Raw genomic sequence first — 25,063 nt, forward strand, 5'->3', positions numbered from 1 at the left:
ATCTAGCTAACATTATTGAGGCGCAGCAGTAAAGAACTGTGTATGGATGAGAGAGTCACTGTTAGAAGTTGGGTCCAAAGAGAGAGGGAGGGAAAGTGAGAGGGGTGTCTTATTTTGACAGTCCCTCTGTCCTGGAGGAAAATGGCCTCAGCTCTGTTTGTTTTCCAAGGAGAAACATCTGAACATCTGTGGTATTCCTCAGAGCAACATGCTGGGCTGGAGTTACAAGCTGCACTGGTGCAAAAGAACATATAAACACCTGTGCATTGTTGGACACACACACACACACACACACACACACACACACACCCATATATAAATGAGGGGAACATACATAAATGTGACAATAACGCCAGTCTGAAGATGCTGTACTGTGTTTCTGCTGCCTCCCAGCTATTAACGTTTGCCTCGTCACTAATGAAGTAATTTAAAAGTCACGATTTATAATCAGAAGGAGTGGAAACACCAAAGATCTTCAAAGCGGCGTGCACAGCTTCACTGTCCTCTGGCTGTGGAAGGAGTTTATGTTGTATTACTATGTATTACAAGAAATCCGAGGCTCAACAACAACTCTTGAGCAAATATTTTGTAAGTCCTTACATATTTCACTTGGCAAGAATATCTGGTCCTTGTCCCTTTCAACGGCACAGTGTTAAATTTTGTGGCACATTTTGCTGGTGAAATGGTGCTGCCTTAAAGAGCCTTACCTACGCCGGGGAGGTGAGTGTTCGGCAAAATAAATACTTTGTTTACAGATAGGAGCTCATCTGTAGCCTGCTCACTGTCACACCATCTATGCTGCTGCAGTTATGAATATGGTCACTAGGGCGCACTGTTAGACTGCTCACTGAGCCCAGCTACACAACACACAAACACATCAGCCCCCACTCTGCAACCGGCTGCCGCCACGACTTCACTGTTTTTCTTTCGCTCTCTTGAGGTAGATCAGCATCTTTTATTTTTTTCTCTCTCTCTTTTTTTTTTTTTTTTAACTGCATCCAGCCTCTCCATCTCAGATAATATGGAGAGGTTGTGGCCCAGATGTGAGGCACCAACCCTAAACTTAAAAACACAGTCACTTTCTCTCTTTCTCTGCTGTACTTCTCTGTCCATTTTAACTTCTACCACTTATCACAACCTGGGCTGCAGGGCGATGGCACGAGAGCAAGAGATGCACACAAGCTAATTAACAAATTCGATTTTTTTTTTTTGTTGTTGGTGAAAACAACAAATCCAAGAGTGGAGCTTAAACATACAATGTTTTGCATAGTCTGCTAAAATCAACAGCATCAAGTTGTAGAGTTCAGCCTCAGCAGTTCTGAACGCTGGTTCTCAGTGTGTACAGTCACACACAACAGGTACACAGGAGTGGACACGGTCAACACTAACCCTAACCCTCACTTTTCAGTGGTCTTCTTTGGGGTCTATTGAAGCCTATCATATGTTGCAAGAACAACAAGTGAAATTAAACTTTCTGTTATGAATGAATGAGAATGCGATCTCATCCACAGTTGGAGCAGATGAAACATAAAAAAGCACATCTGAATCAAATATATTTGATTTAAAAGAAAGTCCAGCCATACCAATCAATCATAGCTGCTGTTTGACTTTGTCCTGTTCTACGGCGGCCAGAAGAGATTTTAGGTTAAATGTAGTGTGCAGGGAGACAGTCCAACAATGTGCACAGACACAGCCTCAACATCCTGCACCGTCTCTCGCTATTCTGGACTTTTCTTTCATGGCAGATGGGTAAAATACAGCATTTTTCAAACCACAACATGGGCGTGCTTTGCCTCATGAAGAAATCATTACCTGCAAACTGGTAATGACGGTTGAAAGTACAGGCTTGGCTCGCTTTTCGGTAGCCAGCACAGTGCTAATGGGATATCATAGAGAACACAGGTTGGCATTTAAGAAGAGACACTGAGGCGCAAGACCAGACCCAGCCCTTTGAAATAACAAATGGAAGCAATAATCCACAGAGGCTAGATGCCACACCGTTGGACAGATTTAACATGTGAATCTAAATGTTTCACCAGGTTGGATATTTTACAGTTTTCTCTACAGATTTGATCAAATTCCTACAACTTGTCAACACTTGTATTGAAAATTTCTTGGATTTTTTTGTCTTAGATTTATTTCTTAAATAATAGAATGGAGTACCATTTGCAATAACAGCTTGTCAAACATATTCAACCGTCAAGACGTATTGTTCAGTGGTGTAAGTGAAACCAGATCTATGATCACTTTTAACTAAGTCTGCAACAAAATGTACAGTATTTTTTTTTCCCATTTGTGCAATTTGTGTAGTTGTGTATCTATAATGTTTATTTTAGTTTTATGTAAGGGAGGGACAATGGATGTAAATATCAACAAATAGATAAAAACAATATAAATAAATTTTTCCAGTGCTGCATGTGTGTGACTGACAGAACTGCTGATGATAAACTAAACTATTAAATGTTTTAAGGTATAGAGGCCACCATCGCACACTTCACAGGTACCTGTAGAGTCTTTGGACAATGACTTTGAAGAAACATCGGAGAAAGATATTCTCTCTCGGCCAACAAAACGAGACATAATTCTGAGACAGGCAGCTGATACAAATCCACTGACTGACATTTGGAATGAATAAACACAGCAATGTGCCAGCTACATCCAGCAAACATGGGTGTAAACAGCTCACAATTTAAACGACTACAACATATGTATTGCAGATGTTTTTATGAGGACAAGTATGTATTTATCAGATTTGGTCTGTTCTTGAGAACAAGCATTATAACATACAACATGATATATGACATGATATGATATATAATATTCAGGTAAAACAAATCACAACTGCATTTTAAAATATTAGTTTAAAATGTTAGACACCGTACTTATTTGATTCATTGCAGTGAGTTTGATGGGAAAGTCAGTATTCTTTGTTGTGTGTATGGTAAATGGTGTGCAGCTTAAATTGGATATGGATTTTAATCTTAACACTTACATATTTCAGTACTAATGAGTTCATCTTCTCCTACACAAAGCTACATCCTCCTTCATTTAATCTCATGTTTGCTATTAAGAGACATCATTAAAACATTGCTGCAAAATGCACAAATCGAACATGTGGATGAACTGAGTGTTGAGTTGTTTTGCTACACAAAACACATTAACTCTAGTGGAGAAGATGAGCAGTCATTCTCACAGGATGGAAGGACTGGTAACATCACCCACAGGTAGTAGGTGATGTTAATGATTGTCTGTATAGTGCTGTATAATGCACACTTCTTCACATAAAAATATTCATGCACCAATGAAAGGACTTTGTGATTTGTCATGTGACAACAAAGCACTCACCACTGTCAGTCATGGCTGAAGCCCAGTCCACCTTCAGGCAACATCCAGACCTACAGGAACTTCATCTGACTTTACCTGCTATCTGAAATACTTTTATTCAATCACTGTCAATCAATCAGAGTTAAGAACTGACATACTGACTGACATGTTACAAGAGCTCCATAGAAAGCCGGAGAGAGGAAATGAAAAACTATATTAGACTTCAGCGCCAAGCCACAAATATATCTTTTTTATAGATATCAACACTTCAAATTTAAATAAATCTACACAACTCAGACCAGAATATATCCAACACACCAGATGGCAAGAGACAACACACTGTTTGATTTATGAAACACCATCATATAGTTTCCAAAGACATCAAATGTTCATGACAGATCAGGGGTTGATGTAGTCATCCTGATGGAAAAGGTTCAGACCCACACACTGAGCATGATAATGTGATAATGTGCATGGCAGCCTTGGCCGCCCAGGGCATAGCCTGGCTGCTCTGTGTCCAGGGCACCATGATGCCTCAGCAGAGGCATCATGCAGAGCCTCAGCCATCTTAGCTGGCTGCTACCAAGCAAAAGGAGCCACCATGTCATTGTGTATGAAGCTACAATCTGCAAAGATTGCTTCTCATCACTCATCAGTCAAAATAAATGTACCTTACCAATCTTATTGGTCACTCACATACTACTATGACAGCATGATTATCAACCGCACAAAAGTATGTAAATAACATAGGGTCAGAGATCCCAACACAGCTCTACAGCTGATTCAAGAAAAAGGGTTTGCGTCTTCAATCAGATAAAAGGTGATTGTATATTATTTTTCCAATTATTTTTGTGATCTATCAGGAAATTCAAGAAGATCTACTGGATCTACTGGTGACCTCTGCTATTGAGCAAGGATGCTGTAATTCATGGCTAAATATCACTTCCTATACTTGATTCTTCTCTGAGAGTTGGCCTGACACACTGAGAGACCAAAAAACAGAAAATGAAATGAAAAGGTGTAAGGTCTAGCAGACAATCTGCAACACAAAAAGCATCTGTCAAGTCCAATGTTGACAGTCTCCGCACATAAGACTAATGATAATTATAAAATACTCCTAATAATTTCATCCATAGCTAGAAGGAAACTGGTTTCATATTCTCAACTAATTTCCTGATAATGCATAATTAATTTGTTGTTTGTTTTTCAAGCATGCTGCCTCAATTACTAAGCTAGAAATTCACCATGAGGATTATTTCTAAATATCAACCTGTGAAATGAGATAATTACTATACTTGAAATGCATTATCCGGAGAGAACTGCAGAACACAAAACAAACAAATCAAGACATTCACACAGCTATTTCAGGGTCACTGCTCAGATGGCAGAATCTACAACTGAAAAAAAATCTCCGCCTCTTGTATCCAAAAAACTCAGAATAAAATACAGTAGCTTTCAACTCTGCAGTATTTCCATAGTCAACCCCTGGTCTATTTCAACAAACTCAATTTGGGGGTGCAAGAGAGAGTTTTCTGTAAATGTACACCTCCTGAATGAATAAGCACTTCCTGTTTCAGCCAGGGTTGGGGTACACGCAGGGGGTTGACCCTAAAAATTTTCCATTCTCCCCCTTTTTCTTTTCCCTCTAAAAAAAAAAAAAAAAACTGTCAGAACTGGAGTTTTCAGTTTGCTTTTCGGCACCTAAAATCACAGCAATTTTCTTACATACGTACAAAATGATAGAAAAGCTCTATAGAATTTATTGCGGCCTGCATCAAATTAATCACCAAATATTCAAGTGTAACAGAAACTCTTGGTTTCCATTAAATCACCTAATGTAAACAGAGAAGTTTCATTTCGCAGGGAAAAGAAAAAAATCTTTGAAGAGGCGGAGAGAGACTGAAGAAAATAACATGGAGAGCAGGAGAGGACTCCTTGTTTACTGTGTGCAAGAAAAAAAAAATCTTTCCAAAGCATCCACCAGTGAGGACAGAAACGCTCCCACAACCGCAGACAAACGTCTGCTTCTACATATGTACGCACAACCTCACACACACACACGCATAAACAGACCCATTAGGCACGAGGAGGACAGATAGAGGAGAGGGTGGTGCAACTGATGAAAAGACATGATTAACCTTTGATCTAAACTCTGTACTCGTGCGTGTGTGTCTGTGAGTGTGCACATCAGGCACGACTCAGGGGGTCTGTGTGAAGAGAAAGAGGGAGAGTGCGTGTCTATGTGTGTGTTTGCTGAATGATACCCTGTGCTCGGCTACTCCTACGGGAGATGGACGGATAATGCTGAATCTCTTAAGATCTCTTGATAATGGCTGCATGGATGGCGCACTGAGGCAGACAGCAGTTGTCCCGTTTTGACTACGATGAGCATGTGCGTGCATGCGTGTGTTTTATGTGCAGGTGGCACATTGGTTGAGGCGTCCGTGCAGCTTGTAGCACTGTTGCGGTGAGTTACACACTGCAGAGGAGGGGATTGAGTGGTGGATTGGGCAATGTGTGCTTGACCTTTGAAACCAAACTGATATAGGAATGTAGCTTTGCATACGTGGAGTGTGTGTTAGAATGAAATCAGAACAGAAGTGAGCAGCGATGGGAAAAAGAGAGGAAAGCGTGGGCGTCTGTGGGAAAACTGAAAAGAGAGATTAGCTTCTATACGTGCTGGACAATGAATTGTGTATTTGTGCAAACAAGTTCATGCATGACAGTTTATTGACTCTGCAAAGCCATTACTGCATGGTCAGAGCAGACCCGAGAATACACATGTGATTGTGAGAGAGAGTTGTGGGTTTCATTTGATACCTGAAAGCCAAATAAACAACTCAGACCTGCCAGATCTGAAGACGGAGAAATAAACTCAACAGATATCTGAGATGTTGGGTCTGTTTACATGCGCATCAATCAACACCCCACACACATATACACACATACACACACACACACACACACACACACACAGACAGATAATTTTTACAGTTTTTATACAGCTTTTCAGAGCTGTGATGGTAAATAAAAACAAGGACAATTTTGATGTGAGAGCTATGATGACATGACTTGTTTTCAGCTATGAAGACGCCTGGTCGATGGTCACAACTCTTTGTGAAGGGTAGAAGAGGGGTGGGCCACAACAGAAAGCAAGGATTGAAGACATATGTTGAGGCGGAGCACACATCATAGATCATGCACAAACTCAAATGTGCACACATACGCACGTACACATTGATTGATTTGTCCAGAATGTTTTTACTTTTTCCTCTAAAAGCAGGAAAGAGTTCAGAAGACCCAGAGAACAAAATAATGATACAAACAACATAAGTATTTATTTCATTCATTAGATGACTGATTTCTTGTTGTTGATGGTGTTTTTTAAATTTGTTTTTATGGTGTTACTCATGTAACAAAATCTCATTTTAGACTTCATCTCTGAAGTGGTGCTCTGAAAGACATTAAAGGGAATCTGAATCTGACTCACATGAAACTGCTCCTGTACAATGAAAAGCTTCAAAATGCAAAGAAAATACAAAAGGTATTTTTCTGTATACCAACAGGGGCAGGCTAAACACAAATTTAGTCGCAATCTTGTTAAAAACACACAAACACACAAACACACTCGTACACATGTGTGTGTGTGTGTGTATTGATACATAACTGGCAGAGTTTTGCATGTTGTGACCGCACCTCATTTTAAGATCATCATGATGGTGGACACGCAAATGATTGCAATGATTTGGTATTTGAACAACATGGCTGCTGACTGGGAGGATTTAAAGCTACATCAGAAATTAACACTCGAGTCATGCTTTGTGCCTTGTGCAAGAGATGACCCAAAATATCACACAGAAAAGAAAATCCTGCAAACTCAATGCTGTTACTCAGTGTGGGACACAGCAGCAGGGGTGTGTTTTATCCATGTGTAAGTCCACAGCGAGGAGGAGGACGAGGCTACAGGGGAGTGAGGAGCTTCAAATAAGTTCTGTGAGGTTATGAGGGGCATCATGGGAAGAAAAACACGACAATGTACAAGGTCACATGAGATTCTAAAAACAATTCATAGGAACGGATTCCTTAGTAGACAGTGAATCCAAATTATTTGTTCGTAAAAGTGTGTGTGAGTTTATTTTGAGCAAGTGGGATATTGATTTTCATAGAAATCATACAGCAGCTGTAAGATCATGAGAGCTGAAAACAGAGATGTAAACGCACTTCTTAAGTTTTGATTGGGTTTACTTCCTTGGTAGAAACAAGTTCCAGTAAAATCTGTTCTGTGGCTTTTTCAGTATAATGTGTACACTTAGTGTGTTTCCAGTCAGATTTCTGCAATGAGCTGGGTTCGTATCCTTAAAACATCCTGAGGCTAAAGTTGCTCCTAAAGACAGAGTTGGTCTAAGAGTAATTTAAAGTATTTTAGTGCTAAAAGCAGCTCCTGAAACTGAGAGTAATTATACCTGCTCGCAGTCACACAGCTGCTACAGGTAATGGGCCTTATCATTTCAGTAATTTAGAAAATTACAATGGTAATAACGATTTAAATAAAAATGTAGATAATTACAGGAAAGATAATTGATAGCTAATAAGCTCATCAACCAATTGAAACAATCCAGTGGCGCAGCAGATAATGGCTTATACAACTTCATTATTTTTGTATTATTTTCAAAAACTGTGACTTTCAGCTATCGTTATGTTTGGCAATTCTGAATAATCCCAGATTGCAATAAAAAAAATAAAAACTAAAAGCAGTTTTACATTGCTGGATTATCTACTAAAATGTTTTGCTATATATGCATTGATACTTTCTATTCTTAATTGTCACATATGCTTTTAGTATGCAAATATATGAAATGTAATATGATGATACAAAATTTTCTTTCAAATGCACTGACAAAGACCAGGCCACTGTCAACCAATCGCTCAGGACAGTTGCAGTAACTTTGTGAGAAGGTCTCTCACCCTTCTTTAACACAATGTTCTCCAACCCCAGGTGGTTTATGAAATTGAAAACAAACTGTTATTCACAGGGATCAGTGCCTTCCAGCTGAGGCTCGGGAGATGAGAAATCTGATTATTGCAAATAGAGGATATGCAATATTACAGCCTGTACTTGCCATCTGCTAAAAGTCAAATGTTTCTTGGCAGGAACTTTCTGTGCATTTCCAATGTTTGGACAACTATTAGATTCTTTCTATTATCTGTCTCCAAGGGTGGAACGTTAGTGTAGTGGTCAGCATGATTGCCTCAGCGAGAAGGTTCTGGGTTAGACTCCATGGCCTTGGGCCTTGGTGTGCCCCATGCTAGCTGGAGTGCCCTCCAAATTCCTCCCACAGTCCAAAGACATGCTTGTCTTGGTGAATTACTGTTTGCCTGTAGGTGTGAATAAGAGGGTGAATGGGGGACACTATCTAGGATGCTGGGATTGTCCCTCATCCCATCATGACCATGTAAGGATAAGTGGCACAGATGATAAATTGTACTTGTCCTCAGATCTACCCCTTCCAGAAGCAGCATCATTTTCTATTCTGCCGTAATGCACTTTTTTTTGGTTTACATTTCTGCTGATGTCTTTAGATTAGCATATAAATATATTATGTTTGGCTGGTTGTCAACTTCTTGCACCCCTGTAAAATGTAACTATTTTGACAAATGATTTATCTTTTTCAGTCCTGTGACTGTGGAGATTTTTCAGGTATACACATTTAACCTGTTATCTCTTTGGACTTGGTCAGATAAAACATCTCTGGTACCCAGATCCTGCTTGCTCTGATCATAGTGAGTCAAAGACAGTAACGTGTGAGAGAAAGTCATCACTGACAGATAGAGAAACGGGGCGGATAAAGTGGAGTCCCACAGACCCAGAGGAAGCTTCCTATCACAGGAAGCTCCTTTTGCAAATGTCAGATGCTCCTAATCGCAGCTCCACTTCCTGTTTCCTGGACAATGTCACACAAGAGCTCACTGTATGATACCCATGACCAGTCTGTATCATACATATACTTAAGCCGTCCGAGCGGGCATCCTACATAAACATTCCATCCAAGTAAGGTTAAGGTCCACATCAAAGTGGATTATAGGGTGGATAAAGCCAGTGCTCTGGAGACTGCGAGCAGACAAACCACTTATTTCTGACTGTATTAAGTTGACGCCACCCATGAATTAATGGAAAAGCTATTATAGTATAGCATTTTTCTGCTTTTCTCTTGCCCGTTTGAACACTTAAAAACATAATTGGTGGCCCACTCACAACAGTCCATCGCCTTAGTCACGTGTAACATCTCCAAACAGAAGAAAGTGTGTGTATCATATTTCATGCCTGAGGGCCAGCCATGTTACCACAGTGACCACTGCTGCGGAGATGTACCACTTGTAAAAATAGCTTAGCATAACAGAAGTAACACCCTGTACTCTCAGTACACAAACTCTTAATATGCAGCAGTGCTATGGAGAAACAAAAACTTTGAACTGTCATTTCAAAAATGTGCTAATCCGATCCCACACATCGCAACAGTGCGCTGTCACGGATGGATCAGGAGCAGCGTACCACAACTGATTACATTAGAGGTTTTTTACATCCTGAAAGTGTGAAGCATGTCACAATGTATGTATGTGTGCATTTGCGTATATGTGTGTGCTCAGCTACTTGACTGGTGCTGCGTTGCGAGGAGGCCTACCAGAGGGTGGCTGCTCCAACCTGAGGAACAGATGTTTGTGTTAATGCTATAAAAATGCACACTGATGTCTGGTACTTCAGGATGAAATAAAACTTTATAAAACTATTATATATTTCCAGATGTTCCAATTGTTTGAAAAAAAAAAAAAAAAAATCATAATTCAACACGTTTTCTCATATTCAAATAGTATGAACTGCTCCCAAGATGTGAATCAGACATCACTATTGTCATCTCTCTGTCAACACGTGAATGTTTCATTAAAGGTTGTGTCCAATTGGGAAACGCCAAAGTGACGCTGCTGAAGAGTTCATGTGTGAGAAGAGAGTCTAAAAGGGGAGAGAGGGATGGAGGCGAGACCAGGAAAGGAGAAAATTAAAACCATACATCCCTTCCTGAAAATAACAACCCCTACAGTGGATTTTCTTAGGATTTGCTATCGCTACAAAACGAGGAGGGAAATTAAAGCACGGCCAAAAATAGTGAGTGTTTTCAATGTGGAGAGTTGAATTCGTGTGTTCTGAGTCAGAGATGCTTAGAAAAGGAGCAAGCGTACAGATGGGGGGATGGAGGGGTCTGCTCTGGCGTTAAGGCAAAGGTCGACAGTTATAAGGGAGGTGTATATTTGTGTGTTCTAATGTGTTTATTTTCCTGGGGGCTGAGTTTGCACAGGCCTCACTGCAGTGGCATGTTGCTGCAAATAGTCAATATCACAGTATATATGTCCACCCTGTGTAGATGGCTGCGACAACGGTCTTCTGTGCCAAGATGTTGCTCACCTTGTGAAGGAGCAGAGGAAAGGTGAATGATTTTATATCCATTCATTCAATTCTGGCTCAAAAGAGAGAGTAAGATGTACTAATACTGAAGTTCAGACAGCAAGCAGCTGTCAGCATCAAAGAAACACAGAAGTATGTGTGTGTGTGTGTGTGTGTGTGTGTGTGACCGAGAGACAGAAAGTGTGTGAGAGTAAGGCTGAAAAGAAACAGACAGAATCAAGATAAAATGAAATGATGGTGAGGCAGACATAAAATGTGATGGAGAAATCCATCGTATTGATCGTGGGATTTAAATGATAACAGCCATCTTCCCCAAGAGTCTGTGTTTCCTCAGCATGGAAGGAGCAGTCATCTGCCACTGACAGACTAATAGCTGGAACACCTCACATTTCAGGCTGGGGATTGAACTTTCTGAGTATCCACCACAATGAGCCTGAAGTAATGAGTATTAAAAAGGAGGCTCTGGAAAGATTATGGTGAAGATGTTTAAAATACTAAAATACAGCCCTCAACAGCTGTCTTGGGACGAAGAATGTTAATTAACAGTGTGGCATATGGTGACGTAGTGGTTAGCGCTGTTGCCCCACAATAAGAAGGTTGCAGGTTCGGTTCCCTTTCGAGTTCCCTTTTCTGTGTGGAGTTTGCACGTTCTCCCCATGTTTGCATGGGTTTCCTCTGGGTACTTCGGTTTCCTCCCACCGTCCAAAGACACACAACCTAAATGCATGTTTAGGTTAACTGGTCACTCTGGGTGTGGGTGGTTGTTCGTCTATGTCTCTCTCTGTATGGCGGTGTGCGATGGACTGGCGGCCTGTCCAGGGTGTACCCCGTCCTCGCCCAGAGTGAGCTGGGATTGCCTCCAGCACCCCCGCATGAGAAAAGGACATTTGCAGATGAATTGGGCCGTGGTTTGCGTTCACATAATAACTTCTGGAACATCAGCTGATTAGTATTAAAAGCTGCTGAATGGCCAGAACAAATCCAGAACCATGTTTCTCTATGTTCTGATCAGCTATTTCCAGATTTAAACTGCAATTAGTTTTCTCTTTTGGCATTGTTTCAGCATCACTGATGGTTTTGCCAAGAGCTTGAGTAGAGCTCTGTAGAAATAGCAAAAACTTAGTAATGCTGTATTAGTAATACTTTATATTTCGCACCAAAGAATGAGTGTTGGAGTGTGTTTCATACAAGGTTTGACTTCATTTTCTGTAACTGAATTCTGATTTTATGAATCATACAAAAACCAGGATACATAAGTTAGACATACATGAGTAGTCAAGAAACTCCCTAAATGCAACATAAATGACTGATGAAGAACATATTTCACCATCGAACACTGGAAATGTGGCACGTAGACCATTAGGTGATTAAGACAGACGTAACTGGAACACTAGGCAGGAGAAGTTTGGTTCAAACATTCACTCTGGCAGCCCCCTCAGTTTTCTAGGCCTGTGCCTGGTCAATGTGGAGGTCAACTGAGTAGGAGGAGCAAGAAGATAAGCTTATCTATATCAACAGACACAACAGAAAGTGACTGGACACCAGATTACATGTAAAGAAAGACTCCTTTCTCCTCATTCCTTAGTATCTCCTTCTATCTATTGGCTGGACCTGCAGTCCTCCAAAGGGACACTTTGATAACACAGACCATTACCTTCTCAAGATTTACAACCGACTTAAGACACTCAGAGCAGTGTATGACATATACGAAACACAGGCGGGTTAGGGAAAAGAAGACAAAAGAACAAAAACTGATGGAGAAGGCTGGGGGGAAATGGGGGAGGAGAGAAAAATGTGAATTTCTTAACTCCTCCACTAGATGATAGGGTGTAAAAGGAGAGGGGCTATTAAAAAAAAAAGAAAAAAAGAAAAAAAGGAGGATAGGGAGTAGGGGGCGTTCCCAACTGGCTCAGGCCTTGATTAACACCAGGCCTCTTGACAGGAAATGACCCGGCCAACTCGTAGCGCCAGGAGAGCTTCCATCTGCTGCCGAGGCCGTGGAGAAATTCTCCACCCAGGAGAACTTGGAACCAAACAGGAGAAACTTTGAACCGAATGACCACGTTTAATAAATTTCAATAGATTAGTCCCACTGCTTGTACACCCAGAAGGTGTAGGAGCCTAAAGTAAGCTTCCACTCCAGGTCTTGAAGACCACAACCACATCCCAGGATTTTACTGACAGCTGCTATTCCAAAAGAGAGAAAGAAGACTATGAGGCGAAAGTAGTAGAGCTACTTAGATTTAAAAAGAAATGAAAGTTGCTTAAGGTGGGAGGGGGTGGAAAGAGTGAGGGGACAGTTTGGAGGGGGGGGGGGGAGCGGGTACATTAGGACAGGTCATCTTTCAGCTCCGACTGGAATCCTAAATGTAAACAAGTTCTTCCGCACCAACAGATAAAACACAGATATACTGTAAAAACCAAGTGAGTGTGGTAAAAAACAGACTCGCACACACTTATTTATGAAAACTGAGTCATTTGTTTCTCCAGCCATAGACTATTTAGAAAAAGCAGCCATCATACAACCATAAACAGAAATTCCTTTTTTTAATTCTTTGTGTTTCAAATCACCAAAAGGAGCCAGGCGGAGCACGAGAGGGGTCAGCGGGTAGAGAGTGTTGGCTGGACTCGTCTCTTGACCCTCAGTCGCAGGATGACCCCTGCCTGCTCTAACGCGTGTGTGGGGGCCAGGGGCCGCTGTCTCAGTCAGAGTCCCTCTGGAGCCTGCCTGTGCGTGTCTGCACAGTTATGTGTTTGCAAATCTGTGTGGGATTGTGATAGTGTCTTCTTTCATTCCACAAGCGCAATTCCCAGATGAGATATAATTGCTTACAAGCCTTTTATGATGTGCATTTATGTCATAAATAAGAAGCAGAGGAATTCTCTGCTGAGCACTGACACGCTCCATAAAGCAAACAGAGGTGTAAACTACACTCTGGGTATCATCTCTGAAATGTACCCACAAAAAGTATAAATACGAGTGACTGCACAGCTTTGACAACAATTTGCATGCGAGGGACAACGTAAGAGATTCCTCTGTTTGGGAAATGACTTCACGGTAACACCTAGAGTACAGCGTGAGAAGTCTCTCTTGGTTCCATGTTGTTTTATATATTATTTTTACTGGAAAGTTTTCTTATCCAAGATCCAATCTAAGTCTCATTAGTCTTGTATATCCTGTGTTCAGTTACATTGTATTCAGCATGAAAAAGATCTAGATCTATATTTATTGATTTGGAGCTGAGCCAATCAAGATTTGCGTATGTTTTAGATTGCGTCATAAACATAAACGTGATGGTCTGCTGTTTCTACATGTACATAAGTCTGCCGGGCTGCGATAAGGAATCGTGGGACGAAATTTTCTCCTTTTCTTCTAATGAAGGAAGGTCCACATCCAGACACTCCATTGGTGTATGAGATGAGGTGGGAATTGCTAAACTCCTTTCTTTAGAAGAATTTGACCAGCTCTTACCATGACCACATAGATACTTCTGATACAGTTCACTCGTTTAAGAGCCTTCCCAAACATGAAAGACTTTTGACAGCAGTTCACTGTAAAACCATATGGCCTTTGCTGTCATATGCAAACTAAGCAGCAAACATGACTGTATACAAGGTGTCTCTATTTTTCTGCCACCATTAAATGAAAAATAGATACAATTTGCCCATTTCCGATTGAAAAAGATTGAATGAAAGTTAAACATTTTTATACAGACAAATACAATGAAGGGATATCTGAATCAGTTATAAAGAAAATTGTGTTGAAGGGCCGGGACACTCACAAAGCAGTTTCATAAACATACCAATATGAGAGGAAAAATCTGAGAAAGTGGCTTGAAATAAGTGGGAACCAGAGAAGCTGGGCCATACTGACATGAAAATTTACTTTGTGTTCTCTGTTATTTGTGATGAACACTCACAGTTAGATGTCTCTTCATATCAACGGGAGACAGGTTCCCTGCACTGTCTCCTGCCAGTGGACAGTTTTCCACACATATGTTGCCAGGTGTCCTATACCACCACGATCCTGTTCTGCCCATTATCTTGCCTTCCTATTACATACTAATACAGTCTCCATAATACAAATAAGTTGTTGAACCCACATAAGAAAAAAGAAAGTGGAAGGACCAAAGAAACAACGCTGTGGTAAGTATGCTCAAGCATCAAATGCACAGTAACTGCTGCCCTGGGTGCAGACTTGGAGGGGTGCCAGTCTGGAGGGTCTGATCGTGACTGTGTGTGTGGCCCTGCCTGTTAACCGAGACCGTCTGGCAAAGCAGTAAGAAGCTGATGAGCCTCTCTTAATTAAAGCCTGAGCTCCATGTCATCAGCTTATCTGATGAAGTGAACAACGGAGAGCAATGCCACTGGCTGCTTTGGTCACCCTGGGGTCTATGGCTTTCACCTCATATCTGTATGCATGTGTATGTGTCTGTGTGTTTGTGCAAGAGGGGAGGAAGTAAAGAAGGACCACCAATTAAAAATAATTGGGGACTAATTTCATAAAGAGTGCAACAAGGGAAATATATTTAATCAGGCGCGATCATTAGACCAACTTATGCTCCACTTCCCCCAAGCAACCAGCTTGGTGCTTTGGGGCCTCAGTGAGAGGAGTGGAAGAAGAAATAAAGAGAAGTGAAAAGAAGAAAGGGGCGAGAAACAGAGAGGGAAATGGAGAAGGAAAGTAAAAAACACACACAAGAAAAAGTTTGTGAAGTAGACAGACAAAGATTGGCCAGTTATGTGGGATCCCTTTCATGTCCCTCGACTGCCCTGTGCTGCCAATCCAAACAGTGGTGTTGGGGAGGTCTGACTCTCCCACTGCTCCCCTCTTCCTTGCCCTGCGCACAGTCCATTGACAGAAGGAATAACAAATCTGTTGTGTGTCTGAAGCAGAGAAAGGACGACAAAACCACTGCAATTCCTTTTAAAATTCACATCTTCTACTGGAACTGATTTTGTGACCTTTTTCTCCTCCTAAGTCACTGTTACTGGTAAATAACCATCATCAACACCAAACACTGGGCATTGCAAAGTCTCAGTGCTGGTGCTGAACACCCACACACTAACATAAGTACAGACAAACATGAGCTATCATTTTGAGCTAGCTACATGTCCTGGGGTGAAAAATCTGTTGGTTGGACTGCTTTCTGTCTTGATTTACTGTAGCCCAATACTGGGAGAGGAGATGAAAAAAGGGGGAGGAGGCTTGATTCTGCACCAAAGAAAACCAAAAGCCGCAAGGGTCAACAGGAAACAAATAGTAGGGAAACATGAAGCAGTTTGAGGAACACTAATTTTTGCTCTCTTACCAGAATCAATGTAGTTTTTGCCACAACTGAAAAAGGGATTAACATTAACTCCTCAGAGCTATTTACAACCTGCACACATCACAGACGCAGCCCATGTACAACACAGGGTGCTTGGCAGCAGCCAATCAGGCTCCATGTTTCAACAGCTCAGTGGTCCCTTATCCAATCCTGTCGCTTCTTCTGTCTCTGCTGCATTGGTTTTGACCAATCCTACTCCTTCCACATGTGGAGTTGCTGCTGTGGAGCGTTTAGATTAAGGTCTCATTTCCCAGTCTGCAATAAGCAGAACCATTTTCTTGGAGAAATACCATCCGACCCTTTAATCAAAACCATACCCTAAGACAACAATACACAGACATGCTGTGTATTATGGGTGTTTGTTTCCAATGAATAGATACACAGAGTGAAAAGAAAATGAAATTGTGCACTAAAAAAGATACAAATAAAAATTTCCATAAAAACACCAGACACCAGATAAAACTTTATATAAGGAATCTGGTTTAGTTGTAATCTCTGTGTCATAAAGCTCCACTGTGGTCCACATAATAGACGGTGCAACACCTGAAAGGTGTCGCTAAAACTACAATGAATGAATTATCTAGTTGTCTTCAAAAAATAACAGCACATACAACAATGACTAGCTATGACTAAATATTGTTTAGGTCCCACTTTTGCCACCCAAACAGCCCTGAGCCACTGTGGCATGGACTCCATCAAAACTCTGAAGATGTACTGTTGTATCTGGCACCAAAACATTAGCAGCAGCAATACATTTGTGGCAGAAGCCTGTAAGTTGTGAGGTGACTCCATGGATCAGACTTGTCCAAAACATCCCACATGCGCTGGATAGGATTGATATCTGGGGAATTTAGAGGCCAAGACAATATGTTGTACTTGTTGCTGTGTTCTTTAGACTGTTCCTGAAGCAGGATCAAAGCTAATTGAGTGCAGCTATCACAACTGCTATATAAGGTTTCACAGACAACTGATTGCTGTTGGTTTATATGTGAATCTGCGGGTCAACATTCAACATAGTTATAATCTGAGATGAAAGATGCTCTTTGCCCTCATTGGCATATCCACACAAAATGGACTGGAATGAATAGCTTTTCCCTTAAAGTTTCACCAAGTTTTTGTAAATTCTGCTTTGAGTATCCTCTAAATATTTCCATAAATAAAAAAATTTACATCCACCTCATGGATCATGCGGCAAATGACTGCTTGATACATTCATGGAAGTTTGATATTGCACTAAAGGAAATGAAACAGTTGCATCTGGAAGGAACCATGGTATAGAAAATAAACCTGTGTAAAGTAGTCTGAAATAGCCCATTCCTGAAGATACTTCTTAGGTTTCCAAAAGGACGCTGTTACGAAGGCCAGAGTGTGTCGCATATGCCTCTCCTATGCACTGCTCTAAATTCACTGTCTTATTTATTCCTTGTTTCTCTTGTTATTTTATGTGTATATTGTCCTAGTGTGTTTGCACCTTTTTTACATACACTGTGTGCATCTGCATATCTGCAATGTTAGCCAAGCTCTGGCTGCTTGCTGTAGCCAAGGGGGACAAAACAGAAGAATTTGTAAAAACATTGTTCTCATGGTGACCAGGTTTCATTCAACATCTGGTTTCCATTTGGTGTCTTTAATTGGGGAAAATGTCACAATCAATGTTTTGCTCTGGATGCTGAGAGAAACGACCTCTCGTGTCATGTTACTCCAGGCAGGCAGTCCATTGGCTACCATAAACGCCATCATTTAGGCACTTGCAAATGCACATACTCAGATTTATCAGAAAAGGTGCACACGCTGCTAAATTCCACTGAATGGGCAGGACAAGCACTTTTTTGCACACCCACACACATCTACATTGCTTTTTCTGTCTGAAGCACACCCTAACACACACCTGGCACACCATGACTAGGGTAATATCCAGTGAGGTGTTTATAACTGAGAGTCGTGTTTTTTAACATGAGTTACATATTTGGGCCCCACTTGCTAAGAGGCCCCTCACGTCCAAGCTATTTTCGCCAAGTAGAACAGGAAGAGAGGGAGATGGAGTATGAGAAGGAAGAGGGAGAGAAGTGTAAAAAAAAAGAGCAAGAGGGATCATCAATCTTTATAAGTGCTTTATATAGATTTACCAGCCCTATGTATACACACAATGTAGAATAGAATGGTTGTATTGTCATTGCACGTTGCCATATGACAAGATAGCTTATCCTTTGTAAGCACAGTATACAAAACAAACACACATTGCAAGGTGACCAAGACCTGCATGGAATCATAAATAATAAAAGACAACAAGACAAAAGTGGCAGTAGAAAAATAGTAAGGAGCTTATGTTACAGTTATGGGTGGGAATTCAGTCCGTGTATGGCTGTGGGGTAAAGGCTGGGATGAAACCCCAACAGCAATGTATTATTTCAGGGTGTGTGTTGGCACGAAGCAGACAAAAACAAAGAATAGCTGTAATTATGAACTATGTGGCAGGGGAGGAGATCTTGTGTGAGAAAGCTCAAGGTTAAAGACAATATTACTCTGGGAGGTACGGCCGGCTGTGGTATGGAGGTAGATGATCAATTTGTCTTAAGTACTGGCCTCAATCTGCTCTACCACACACTTACCACCTCAGCTACACAAAGGAACCAAAGAAACGGTTGAACACACTGACACACACACATGCAAAAGTTCAACCATTCCTATGCTCAACTATTTGAACGTCTCCCTGCCAAATGACCGCGTGTAGGTATGTGTGTGCCTGAAAAAGTGCAATACAAGGAGAAGAGGGAAAAGATGGGGTGCAAAGACTTTGATAAAAATCTTCCCATTAACAAGAGAGAGAGGAAAGAAACATTCAGCTTTTCGCACTTTGATTTCTCTCCAATTTGACCATCAGCAAGTCTGCCAACTGAGGATTGCTGCTGGAAGCAATCAAGAAGCTCTGATTACATTGAACTTCTCTTACCGGTGAGTTTCTGAAGCAAGGGGCTGAGCTCCGTCTCTTGGGTGATGACGAGGGTTAGTGCCCCAATCAGCTCCCTCTCTAGTTTCTCCAGCTCCTCCTCCATCGTCTCTGTATTTTGGGCCACAGATTGTGCCTCGTTGGCCAGGGAGTACAGGTAAATGAGCAGGAGGATCAGCTCATCAGGCCCACACTCATCCTCCAAGGAGCCAGAGACCGGGCCTCTCTCTCCTTCACGGGGCTTCATCAGGGGCAGCAGCTGCCTCAGCACAGTGGGGAAATCAGAGTCTCCAAGAGCCTACAGACAAAGCATGTGTTGAAGATAAATGGATGGTTATTCAAAAAAGTGATTTTAGTTCCCTGTAGAGCAACAACAATGCCATTAATAACACCATTGAATGACGGACAGAACTGTCATTTAATGCCACCAAAAAGTTTTGAAATAGTTTATTGCTTGTGGGCCACCAAATCATTTTAAAGTATATTTTTTTTCCAACAGAGCTCCCCAAATGATCTCTACCTTTCATTTCAATCATCCAGACTCTGTATTTAAAAGTTTGAGAAAAAATTAGTTAGCTTCTGTTTTTTTGAGGGTTCAGATGGAGACTGCCCACATTTTTGAGATGATTGAAAAAGGCTGGGAATCGCTGATTTATTGGTTATATCTGCATGATAAATCACAATGGATGTCATGCTTTTGGAGGGAAGTCTGAAGCTGTTTTTGTCACAACCGCAACTTTACAAATGTTTGTCAACTTAATAGAGAAAGAATAAAGAAACAGCAGATTGGTTAACAAATTCACTGCCACTAACAGTACAGGCATCCCAGTTAGCAAAACATCCAGCAGCCGCAGGTCCAGCACCTTACAGGCTGTAGCGCTCATCAACAGATTCCAGTTTTGTCCGTTCATCTTTTTTTTTTTTTTTTTTTTTGTGGGAGGCAGTTCACAACCATAAGCCAAAAGGGAAAAATTAGAAGATTGTGTTATGAACCAAGGAGTATTTACGTCACTTCCTGTTATTTAATCACACATATATATACTTATTGGTCTGCTTCTTCATCCACACTGCAAAAATACTTTGTTAAATTATTAAAACAGTGTGGATGAGGTCATTGTTCCATTTTCTAATTTTGTAGCTCTTCAAGTGGCTGAGGTAATTTAGTTTTAATCTTTTATTGGATTTTGCATTAGAACACATTTTGGGCAATGTTTAGGTGCATTGACCTGTTTTATTCAGCCTGTCTGAGCAGGTCTGAATCGTCTCATGATTGTTGCACTCTAGTCTAACATGTTTTAGATCACAGGGCTGTTCACAGAGCACTGGCCAGTCTTACAACAATGGTGAGATCATAGACCAATAAAACAAGGGTGTGGAGCTAATCTGTCCAAACAAATAGCATAAAAATCTTAAGAAAAATAGGGCTAAAATGGGGAAAATAAAAATAATGTGGAAGAGAATGTGTGAGACAGAGCGGGAAAAAAGAAGTAGAGATAGATGCAGAAATGTTACAAGAGGAACTGAAGTTGAGATGACAGTATAAATAGGGGATGATTGTTGACAGAGGACTGCATGTTTGTGTCAGATGGAGCTACAAATGCCCCTGTGGATATATTTCATTTTAACTAGGGATTCCTCTGGAAGGAGCTTTGTGTTTCTCTACCAAGACAAACAGACTCTGAGAATGAGGGACTTTGGAGCTTGTGGTGGGCCCACTGGAGGGATCTTGTGTCTGACCCAGAAGAACACTGAACTGAGCCAAGGATGCATTACAATCAGACGAAAAAGTCACCGAGCCAAAGCCACAGGGCTGTCTGACTGTCCCTCACAAAGAAGTGGCAGAGGAAGCGTTTTGGGAAAATCTTGTCCCTCACTGAACTGGTTCAAACTGCAAGCTCACCTTCAGTGATGTAAAGGTAAACTTTACGTTAATGGCTCACCTGGTAGAATACTTTACGCTTGTTCCTGGCCGTGGCTTTGCCCAGGTTTGTGTCGGACCAGCAGCTTTTTGCTGCATGTCAGCGCCTTTCTCTCCTTCCTCCAAATTCTCCAGTCTCTCTCACTACAACTATGATGACGTTTTAAAGCCTTTACATACAAGGTATCAGAAGAACAAGCTCTCCTGCTCATCTGTTCACTCTAACAAAGTCTCCTCCTTGCTTCAAAACCCCTCCACCCCCCAGGACTGTTCAAACACAATTTCAGCACACATTTTTCTTCGTAAAATTGTGAAATCAAATACCTCTCCAAGCTGCACTCATTCAAACTGCAAAACAATCTTAGGGCTCTTTCCCTTGCTCCTCACTGGGGGGATGGCAGTGAGTAGAGAGAGAACATTGAGTTTCTTGTTAAAGAACAAGTGGCTGAAAACTTTTTCTCTTGGATTTCTTTTCATCTACGAAAAATTCCACCTCTGACTGAGGAACAAAGAAACTCATTAGAAGGAGAAATTACGTTACAAGAAGTTAAACAGGCAATTCCCAGTCTCCAGTTAGGTAAAGCTCCTGGCAACAATGGTTTCCATCTGATTTTTATAAGAAATCTTTGGAAGATTTTGCCCCACGATTGTTAGCTGTCTACCAGGATGCATTACAGAAAGGTAAACTCCCAGCTAGCATGAGCTCAGCTGTTATCACTTTACTCCATAAAAAAGGGAAAGACCCACAATATTGTGGAAACTATCATCCGACCTTGTTAACTTGCGTTGATGAAAAAATTATTTCCAAGGTGCATGCTGCCAGGCTAGAAAAGGTGCTTCCCAATCTGGTACATGCTGATCAAGTTGGATTCATTAAAAAACGGGTGCTTCCTTTTTCAGACACTGGAAAAATTTGGGTTTGGTCCATCCTTTATGCAGCGGTTACAGCTAATATATACAGAGCCGATGGCTACACTTACTAAAGGAATGATGTCACCCTCACTCAAACTTAGTGGTGGCACTAGGCAGGGTTTGCCCTTGTTGCCGCACATATTTGCCTTGTTTCCGGAACCGCTGGCAATTGCATTGCATGAAAGTAAAGATATTAAAGGTGTTCAAATGGGCCATGAAAAAAATAAGCTTTTTTTTATATGCAGATGACATTCTCTTGATTACAAGTAACCAAAACACAGCAGTATCCAAGATATTTGACTTATTTTCAGAAATCTCTGGCTACATAATTAATTAAACTAAGTCATAGGCCATGCCCATCTCTAGGGAATGATGGCAGTACAAGTGGCCTGACCTCTCCAAGGATCAAACTGACACTAGGATTGGACAAAATAATGCAATGTATTTCTCGGGTTATTCAAGCTATTCAGCCTCTCTTACGAAAGTGGGCTAAATTGAATATATCTTTGTTAAATAGGATTAACTTGGTTAAGATGAATATCTTCCCAAAATTCCAATATATTCTGTACATGCTACCATTAAGTTTTCCTCCTAACCTGTTGAAACTATATAATATTGACCAGGATTGATGTGGATGTGGACAATGAAATGAGAAAGATGTGGACAAGCAGAGATTGTGAAGCACAATCTCAGTTTATTCAATATAAATTGTTTGATAGAAATCACTGGACACTCAGTAAAGTGGCTGAACTAAAACTTAAGGACAGTGACAAAAGCTGGAGGTGTGAGAAGGAAGTGGGTACTCTTATATTACACGTTATATTCTTCTGAAAGACAGACAGAGATTATGGATACATTTAGCTACTACGACAGGATGTAGAATAATTCTGAGACCCTGGAAGTCATCTACCACCTGCTGTTTTAAGGAAGGGATTGAACTAATGACAAGAATGGCTAGAGTAATGTGGAGAGAGGATATCTTCAGTCAAGTCTGGGACTCCAGCTTCACATCAATAGAGGGATTGTCTGTCTAAATATAAGGCACCTGATCTGATCTGACCTAATCCAGTATAGCGATTGAGTGGTAGAATAAGAATAATAAAGAATTATTATATAGAATAATAATTTTTTCTTTCGACTCTCACTTCAATACTATGACACTCCTACACTGTCTGTAAATGTCCAGGACGTTCATATGATCCTCTGAGCTGCCAAAACGTGTGACTGCTGTCAAGATATCACATTTTCATTTTAACCAAAGATGGCCTGAGGAGAATCTGCTGCCATGTAAGTTTGGCATCATCTACACTGCCCACCTGTTTGCTCATTTTTGGATTAGGTGGGAGTTCAACAGTCAGGCACTAGCAGGATAGATGAATGCAGACCTTCCCACCCTGAGCTTCAAAACTACAGGTGATTTCATGTTATTTACTGTATATGGCAAAGACTACGAGTAATTCTGTAAAACCTGCATGAAACAGTCACAGCTGAAACACTTTGTGATATAATGCAGCAAGCGTCCAAGATTTCTCAAGGAGGAAATTCAAACAGTAAAATGAAGAAGAGTCAGAAAAGCAAGTGATAAAGCAATAAATATTTTATATCCAGAATGGTATATATGTCCAGTGTTTAAATTCTTGTATATCTCTGTTGACATTTTTTAAATATTTTGTTTATACAGCTTAGTGCCCTACATATTTGTTAAAATTTCAATCTTTAGTTTGATAGCTCATTTTAAGTTTAGTTTTTATATTACTTTTATCCATGTTTATGCATGTACACTAAGAAAACAGCTCAACAGCGGCCAAATTTCTTGTATGTGCAGGCATACTTGGCCAGTAAAACTGATCCTGAATCTGATTCAGTCTGTTCACATATTTGTCAATAGAATCGTAGTTTTTTTTAACTTGTCTTCTTTATGCTTGATAGAATCAATTAATTAATTTCTTAAAATAAAGTATATATAATAAATATAAAGTAAATATACAGTAAAAAAGTATATATATATAAATATGTTTTAGAATAAAAATACTTTCCTGCTGTCACCCCTCCTTTTTTTATTAACATCTTTCTCCTTCTGTTTTCTTTAGTTAATGGTCCTTTATCTTGCATTGTTGAACAAATCCACCACAGTATAATGTGTGTATCATAAACTGTGTACTTTACTGTCTGTGTATACATTTTCACATTTGAGAGGGAGCATACACTATGACTAGGTCTCTTCAGGAGATCCATAAAAGCTGCTGTCAGCTGCATGCCATGGCGCCAGAGCCGGAAATGGAGGTCTTTGGTACAGAACTGAGGTTGAGCTGAGCGAAGCTGAGTGGGAAGACTGACTAAAACTCTTTCCAACTCTGCAGCTGAACTCAACAATGCTCGACTCATGGTGCTGGCACACAGGCTCACTGGAAAGGTGGTTGAATATGCACCTTTGGGAACAGTGTGGAGCAGGATACAGCATGCTTTCAATGTTTTTGTTAGTCGAAATAAGGTAAATAGAAAAAAACTGAAGGTTTAACTACCCAACAATAAATGTAGCAGTTACTGTAGACGCTATGCTAGCTGGAGCAACAACACCTTTTAAATACTTATTATAAGTTTACAGGATGACATAAGGATGACATAAATAGTTCACTGTTACTTGAATAGTTTACCTTTATTTTAGTAAACTTTATGAGTGTATGAGTTTTTCTTTTTTCTACATTCCAAAACCCATACTAGCACAAGTCCTATAAAAATACTCTCAATGACAGACTCTAAAAAATGCTGTTGAGGTCACATGGTGCTTCTGGGTCCACTCTAAAAACAGTGTGTTTTCAGAGGCAGTGCTTGCAGCCGTAACTACAGCATTACTGCTGTAATAACAGGAAGCTAACGTTACTATTACACCCCATTATTGGCTGCACCAGTCCTGCTGCCATGCAATCATGTCACTATTACACTCAATTATAGAAAAAACAATGGCATTACTAAAATAATGCTAAATTTAGAGCTTACAATTACTCCAATAATGCCATTACTTCAAATTACTTGAATTCTCATCATAACACAATGTTTTCTAAAATAAAACTGACTTTGGGTATAAATACAGAACATACAACTTCTGTGTTGCCCAAATAGGCTCATCTGATTGGCTGATGCTAAATTGTTTAAGACTGAGGGATTCTTGGCTTCTT

General features: G+C 40.6%; 1 protein-coding gene across 2 annotated transcripts in view; it reads right to left on the reverse strand.

Annotated features, from left to right (window-relative positions):
- scfd2 (sec1 family domain containing 2) overlaps positions 1-25,063 on the reverse strand; it is a 90,657-nt gene that overhangs the window by 24,613 nt on the left and 40,981 nt on the right. Inside the window, exons 5-6 of one of the 2 annotated variants that reach the window (XM_029500893.1) lie at positions 19,045-19,355; positions 17,962-17,965 (exon numbers count right to left, since the gene is read on the reverse strand). In XM_029500893.1, coding sequence (XP_029356753.1) covers positions 17,962-17,965; positions 19,045-19,355 — 315 coding nt within the window. The remainder of the gene's footprint in view (positions 1-17,961; positions 17,966-19,044; positions 19,356-25,063) is intronic. The other variant, XM_029500892.1, reaches the window with a different exon arrangement.

The sequence above is a fragment of the Echeneis naucrates genome, chromosome 4 (genome assembly GCF_900963305.1).
Source record: "Echeneis naucrates chromosome 4, fEcheNa1.1, whole genome shotgun sequence".
Taxonomy (NCBI): Eukaryota; Metazoa; Chordata; class Actinopteri; order Carangiformes; family Echeneidae; genus Echeneis; species Echeneis naucrates.